Below are 7,874 nucleotides of genomic sequence, written 5' to 3'. Positions count from 1 at the left end.
ACAATGTTTCCCACACTAAAAAGTGCAGGAGATATAGAAATTCCTGGCATACATTTACCTTTCATCCACCTTTGTATGGACAGTTCATGCCAGATTCTTATGAATATTATGTTGCAAGTTTGTATCAGCAATGTCTCATGCAATTTCAAAAAACAATTATAAATGAGTTAAGATTCTCTGTGGCTTGGTCTGTTTTAATTCAGATAGATATTTTTTCTTTCAGATAACAGTGACTTAATAGCATGTACAGTGGTGACCAAAGAAAGGTAAGATATCCTGCAGTAGGAGTATGCCAGTTTATAAAAACACTGGTACCCCTGTATATTGTCATAGGTGTCAACTGTGTAAAGTCTCTATTATTTTTGTAATCATAAATATCCTTCTAAAGTAATTATTATTAGAACATTGTTTGCTCAATATAGAGTTTGTAATATTATTTACAAACAAAAGTATTACTCGGCCCATATAAGGGTATGAAATAGAAATAAAAATAGCAAAAACCACCAGTACATTACAGTTCAAAAAGATGTGCTATAGGTCTCAAGGTCCTTAACAATGAACAAAACTATTAAAGGCCCAAACTAAACAAAACCAGCGGCCTGATTTATGCTAAAATTAAACAGAAAAGAAATATATAACATAAAAAACACTAAATCACATTCACTGAAATTTTGGACAGGCACATCATGCTTATTAGATTTTGCAAATACATAAAATATCCCTATTAAATTTCATGGCTCAATTTGAGCTGCTTAAATATGGTAAAAAGAACTGTTGTAGCCTGATGATTACATCAGACACGAGCCATAAAGCTTGATAATTACACCTCACACGAGTGTTAAAGCCTGGTGATTGTATCAGACACGAGCCATAAGGCATGATGATTGTATCATATGTATCAGACACGAGCCATTGTATCATATGTATCATACACGAGCCATTGTATCATATGTATCATACACGAGCTTCCAGATTAATTAAATAGAAAAAATTGTTAGAATATCCTAATTAATATATGTTCTCTTTTGTCTGTGACTGTAAACTATTTAATCAAACTGATAACACACTGTATATAGACTTTGATACCATCTGTCAAAGTTTACTAAGAGTAGTATTTCAAAGCACCTTTAATCTATATTTGTTTGTGTGCATATTTGTCTTATCTTCATTGCATGTTAAAGAATGTTAATTCAGTAGCAACAACAGTAAACATGTAAACTGTTTGTAGAAAAATCAGATAATCAACATCTTGTATACAGATATGATATCTAATAGTCTGTTTTTCTGCTGGATGTTTGCCTAAGACAACAATTAATCATCCTTAATTTTCATAGTCCAGGGAGGAGAGCAGGATAAAGATCCCTGTAATTATAATATATTTTATGCTCTTGCTGCTAAGCCAAAGGGGGGGACTTATATAATGTCACCAATGACTGTCCTTCCCATTTTTTTCCCGCACTTTACTAGTATTTTTACATACTAAAAGCAAGCTTGAATGGGGAACAATTTAGTAATTATTGAGTTGTGTGAATAAATTCATCATAGATACCAGGATTGGAATTTTGTATTTGCGCCAGATGAGTGTTTCCTTTACAAAAACTCATCAGTGACGCTCGAATAAAAAAAGTTAAAAAGGCCAAATAAAGTACAAAGTTGAAGAACATAGGTAAAAAAATCCTTGAAGTGTTGCAAAATACAGCTTAGGTAATTGATTCCTGAGTTAGAAAAGCATTATTTCAAAAATTCAAAGTTTTGTAAACTGTTTATTGAAGGTTTGATAAAAGTAGGTGGAAAAGATGTTATTATTATTTTTGGAACATCTCTCTCACTGCATAAAAAGCAATAAGGTTTTAAACCTCCAAAAATAATAGTTTTTTATCAAAGGATTTTTTTTAGTTTTGACTTATACAAGGGCAAAACTTTTGATATAAAGAAAAGTTGCAAAATATAAATCTCTGTTGAGCAGTTCACCAGGCTTTGATCTTTATTTTATGTATTTAATGGGTCAATGTTAAGTTTTTGTGATACTTGTAAAGGTAGTTAGACTTTGATCTCAAAGATTTTTAACATAAGTTCAGTCATTATCAGTATAGTAGTGTGACATTTCAGTGTTTGTAAATTTTGTATTTTTCAGCCAATTCTTGATATATGTTAATCTATTTTATTTAAACATTAAATTGAAAGTGTTATGACCTCTTGCTGGCAGTTTTTATGCCCCACCTTTGATAGTAGAGGGGCATTATGTTTTCTGGTCTGTGCGTCCATTCGTCCGTCCGTTCGTCCGTCCGTCTGTCCCGCTTCAGGTTAAAGTTTTTGGTCAAGGTAGTTTTGATGAAGTTGAAGTCCAATCAACTTGAAACTTAGTATACATGTGCCCTATGATATGATCTTTCTAATTTTTATGCCAAATTAGAGTTTGACCCCAATTTTACAGTTCACTGAACATAGAAAATGATAGTGCAAATTTCAGGTTAAAGTTTTTGGTCAAGGTAGTTTTTGATAAAGTAGAAGTCCAATCGACTTGAAACTTAGTATACATGTTCCCTTTGATAAGATCATTCTAATTTTCATGCCAAATTAGAGAATTTATTCCAATTTCACGGTCCACTAAACATAGAAAATGATAGTGCGAGTGGGGCATCTGTGTACTGTGGACACATTCTTGTTGTAACTATATAAAGTACAAGAGCTGATATCAAGATAAAATATTAATGTCAGACTATTTGCTTCCAAAAATCAAATGAAAATTCAAAGAATGATTAATTAATTATGTTTATTTGCAATGAAGTTCTGGTATTCCTTTGTTATATGTGTTAAAAAAAAAACTCAGCTGTTATTGACGTAATTGGATGATGTTTCCAGGAAATGCCAATACTCTGGCTCTCAGGGTTTTCCATGTAAAGCAAGTTTATTTTCAGGTCAACCTTCCAGATAAATGTCAGCTTTTATTTTGTAAATCCATTTATTCATCTTAAGCTAAATATTGATTCAAAGTAAATTATAATATAAACTCAACAACAAAAGTAACACACAGCTGTTGTTTGTTCGTTGAGATAAACTACCTAGAATTCACTACATATGGGGTTATTTTAAATTTGGACTTGATTTGGATGAAATGTACCTACTAAGTTCACAAGTACAGTTAGAAAAGAGATTTTCAGATTTCAATTGCCTGTGCATCCTCACAATATCTGCTTAGATTTATATTTCTTATAAAATAAAACAGCTGACTTCATTTCAGTAATACTTAAAGAAAAGTTAAAGTACCTTCTGGCATTGTGCATAACCAAAAATGATTATTTGCTGGTATTCAAAATATAGCAAAAATAGACAAATCTTTATAAATTGGTATGTTTAAAGTACCCATAATTTTAAAAGTGTTTATATAGTATAATGGGATTTAATCTTTAAGGTTAATGTTTACACTGTTTGCAATGTTTGTTTTCCTTATCGTTATTTTCTGGACAAAAGATGAAAGTCTGTCTGACGCTAAAGAATTCTATGAGAGATGACAATCTGGATAATAAAATTGCATTATATAATACACATGCTCCAACACTAGGAAATGAGATCTATAATGAACTAAAAGGTCAAATAAGTTTTGTTCATATGTTTTGGACATACAAACTTTCCCTGGAATTCAAAGTATGGCATGAAAAAGACAATCTTTTTAAATTGATCTGTTCCAAGTAAGTGTTTACATAGTATAATGGGATTTAATCATTAAGGTTGATGTTTACACTGTTAGAAATGTTTGTTTTTCCTTATCTTTGTTTTCCCGCCAAAAGATCAAAGACAGTCTGATGCTAAAGAATTCTTGGAAAGATAAAAATCAGGACAATAAAAATGGATAATGCAAGACATTTGCTCTAATACTTGGAAAATGAGAACTATAATGAACTAAGAGGTCAAATGAGTTTTTTTGCGTAAGATGCTATTGATTGTAAACAAGCTATTTGAGGGATTCTAATTTTAGATACAAAGAAATCACTATATTTCAAAACGTGACTGCATGGTTTCTTTGGGTGGCAGACTACTTTAATCACAAAATGATGAGAAAGAAAATGAGGCTGGTTTCTTGGGATTATGGCAGACTTTTGTAAACACAGAATACTCAGAAATAATATGAAATTGGTTTCTTGGGATTATGGCAGACTCCTTTAAACACAAAATGATTAGAAAGAAAATGAAACTGGTTTCTTGGGATTATGGCAGACTGCTTTAAACACAAAATGATGAGAAAGACACATAGGACTGGTTTCTTGTTTGTGTTTTATATCATCTTGCTTCTATTCAGTAAAATTAATGACTGGAATTTCCCTCCTGATGTTATCACTTGATCAGCTGAAGTCAAGAAAGCAAAAGTAAATGCTTCATTAAATGTCCAGGCAAGCAAAAAAAGTTTCAATATAAATATTAAATTGAGAGTTACTACATTACAATTTAGAAGCTGAAAATTGCATGAACGTGATGAGATATGAGATTGTGTACAGAAAAGTTATAGCTTATAAAAAGATTGCTCTTGAAATAGTCCCTGTGTTTGATGCTATTTTAAGTTAATATTATTTCAAGAGAAAAATTTCATTACTTTTCTAGTAAAATGTAGTTTTTGAAGATAGTATCTGTATGTGTAGGGTTACAATTGTAATATAAGATACTTCTTTATGAGTCTTTCAGGTATCTAAATTTAAAATCCTAGGAATATCGGTTTATTACTCATGACACAGTAGATTGATATGCAAAAAATGACTTTGACCCTTATCCTATACATTGAAAAGGGAGGATTGAAGGCTTAGATAATACTGTAACCTACTCATCAGGTTTAATGTCTACTGTAACATACAGTATCAGTTGAAGGCTAAAATAAAGCTTTCATTGAAAAGACTAAATATATTTCTGCAAATCATACATGAAATACTGAGACTGTATGACTACCATATACTATAATTTAAATTGAGTTGTAATAGAAGCCCAAATGTTAGTTAGATGTTAACCTGCATCAGCACAGATACCAAAAGATAATTCAAACTCATTAGTCGAGAAAATTAAAGACAATGCCATGGCAAAACACATAAAATGATATAAAAACAAACATCAGTATACGAAACACATAAAATGATATAAAAACAAACATCAGTATACAAAACACATAAAATGATATAAAAACAAACATCAGTATACAAAACACATAGAATGATATAAAAACAAACATCAGTATACAAAACACATAGAAGATATAAAAACAAACATCAGTATACAAAACACATAAAATGATATAAAAACAAACATCAGTATACAAAACACATAGAATGATATAAAAACAAACATCAGTATACAAAACACATAAAATGATATAAAAACAAACATCAGTATACAAAACAGCATAGAATGATATAAAAACAAACATCAGTATACAAAACACATAAAATGATATAAAAACAAACATCAGTATACAAAACACATAAAATGATATAAAAACAAACATCAGTATACAAAACAGCATAGAATGATATAAAAACAAACATCAGTATACAAAACAGCATAGAAAACCAAAGCCAGAGCAACACAAACCCCCACCCAAATTTTGAGGTGAATAAATTAAGCTCCTTAACCCCATAGTTACATGTATATAGATGATAATAGATAAAACAAATATTTTATTAGAACTCAACCAAATACCTTTTTTTTAGTTTATAGATGTTATCAATTTTTAACTTTTCTTCTTGTTTCAACAGAAAAATGGAACGTCGCTTTCTTGTGATAGACAGCATACAGTTAATTCTAGTAGAACCAGATACAAAGAGACTTGGCTGGGGAGTTGTTAGATTTGCTGGATTCTTACAAGTAGGTTCTAAATGTTTTAACATGTATACAAATGTTCAGTTATTGTTTTAAATATAATTAAGTAATTTATCATACTTATAAATTTAGTTTACAAAACTTTGATTTTTTTTAAATATAAAGGCTTTTCTACTTCAGGAATATATTAATATATAACCTTTTGGCAAAACTTTTAGAAAATGTTGGTCCTCAATGCTCTCAACTTTATTTGGACTTTTAAACATTTTTAGAATCAAGGGTAACTGATGAGTCTTTTGAAGGCGAAAGTTCGTCTGCCGCAATACAAAATTTCAATCCTAGTATCTATGATGAGTTTATTTATAACTGAAAATCTGAAATGTTTATACAAATGGTTTGATTTTAAAAGTTTTGAGTTTAAAATATCATTAGTATTAGGTCTTAATGGTTTGTATTTTGCTAGATGCTGTAAGTAAGGGATTGTCTAATGTGCATATTGGTAGAATTAGAAAATAGGGAAAACCATCGAAAAAGGATGTCTATTTTTATTATTTGATTGTTAGCACTATTGTACATATGGTGCTACAAAGATGTTTTTTTTATACTAAATTATTAAAAATTCCATTATTTTTGACATATGATCCTAACTTTTTATATTATTAGCATTCAAGTGACACATTTGATATAATCCAACCTTTGAGACTAATAAAAGATGTATCACAAAAAAGATGGTTATATAATTTGCATCTTTTTTCTTTGATATCAATGTAATAATGTATATTGTAACCTTATATGTCAATCCTGAAATTTGTATAAAAAAAAATTCTTCAGTATGCATCTCAATAACTTTTTTAAACAAGAATTTTCGTGAAAAGTAATAAATAGAGAGAACAACTGTATATAAGTGAGTAGTAATTGTTTTATACCAAAACAAAAGTTTAGCAACAACTTATTTTTCCATATTTTTTTTTCAAAAACAGGATGTTGTTAGTTGTTACCACTGGACTTTTACAAAAACACTAATTAATGAATATCAAAGTAAATTTCTCATGCCTTATTAAACATAAAAACCATAGCCAGGTTATTACAACAACAATATACCAACTACCAACACCTGACTCCTCATTCACTCTACCTAGTTAAGATTCAAGTAATTGTGGATTCTTTTATTTTTGTGAGTACAAATTTTTGTGGATTGAGGCAAAATTGTATTTTTCTTTAGTTTGCCAAAGTCTGTATACATGCATATAGAGAACTTGTACGTTGTTGAACATTTAAATTTACAGTTCAATTTTACTTGCTAAAACCCCAAAAATTGGTATTCCATCATGGCATGAATTAGACTTTGAATTCCTGAATCAACTTCTACCACGACAATTATATTCCATGAATAATTTATGAATCCACAGTAAATTTACTTAGCCCTGAATGTATTTGTAGGATGTAGAAGTGACAGGAGATAAGGATGACAGTCGATCGCTCCATATCACCATCCACAAACCTCCTAGTTCCCAGCATGCAAGACCACTTCCTCTTTTGTCAGGACGTTTTGTTTTCGATGATCACATAAGATGTATGGCTGCTAAGCAACGCTTGACAAAAGGAAGACTTAAAGCTCGTCAGCAAAAGATGATGATGATAGAAAGGCTTTTGGACATTCCAAATGATGGAGGTCAAAGATCAAGTACCCCCTCTGGTAGAAATAGACCCTACCCAGGTATGTCCATGGTTTCCACTTTTTGAAATTTAAAAAATATGGTTCTTAAAAAGTATGACAACTCAATGATGCACATGTATATGGCAAATTGAATAGATTTATATAGGCCCCACATGAACACCACCACAGGTGCCACATGATAAGCAGGATTTGCTTTCCCTTTTCTGATCACCTGAGATCATCCCCAGTTATGGTGGGGTTCATGTTGCACAGTCTTTATTTTTTTATGTTGTGTTTTGTGTACTATTGTTTTTTTGGGTTTTTTTTGTCTTTTTTAGCCATGGCGTTGTCAGTTTATTTTTGACTTTGAGTTTGAATGTCCCTCTGGTATCTTTTTCCTCTCTTTTTCATGAAATCT

At 30.5% G+C, this 7,874-nt stretch overlaps 1 protein-coding gene across 1 annotated transcript; it reads left to right on the top strand.

Moving 5' to 3' along the window:
• Positions 1-229: 229 nt before the first annotated feature.
• Positions 230-7,516, top strand: LOC139505613 (protein CLEC16A homolog; the record flags this gene model as incomplete). The annotated part of the gene is made up of 3 exons (XM_071295106.1): positions 230-266; positions 5,736-5,844; positions 7,240-7,516. Coding segments are annotated over exons 2-3 (382 nt in total), but the record flags the coding sequence as incomplete, so codon positions are not given.
• Positions 7,517-7,874: the final 358 nt, after the last annotated feature.

The sequence above is a fragment of the Mytilus edulis genome, unplaced genomic scaffold (genome assembly GCF_963676685.1).
Source record: "Mytilus edulis unplaced genomic scaffold, xbMytEdul2.2 SCAFFOLD_1918, whole genome shotgun sequence".
NCBI lineage: Eukaryota > Metazoa > Mollusca > Bivalvia > Mytilida > Mytilidae > Mytilus > Mytilus edulis.
Note: the sequence above shows the minus strand (reverse complement) of the source record. Positions and strands in the feature narration are given on the sequence as shown.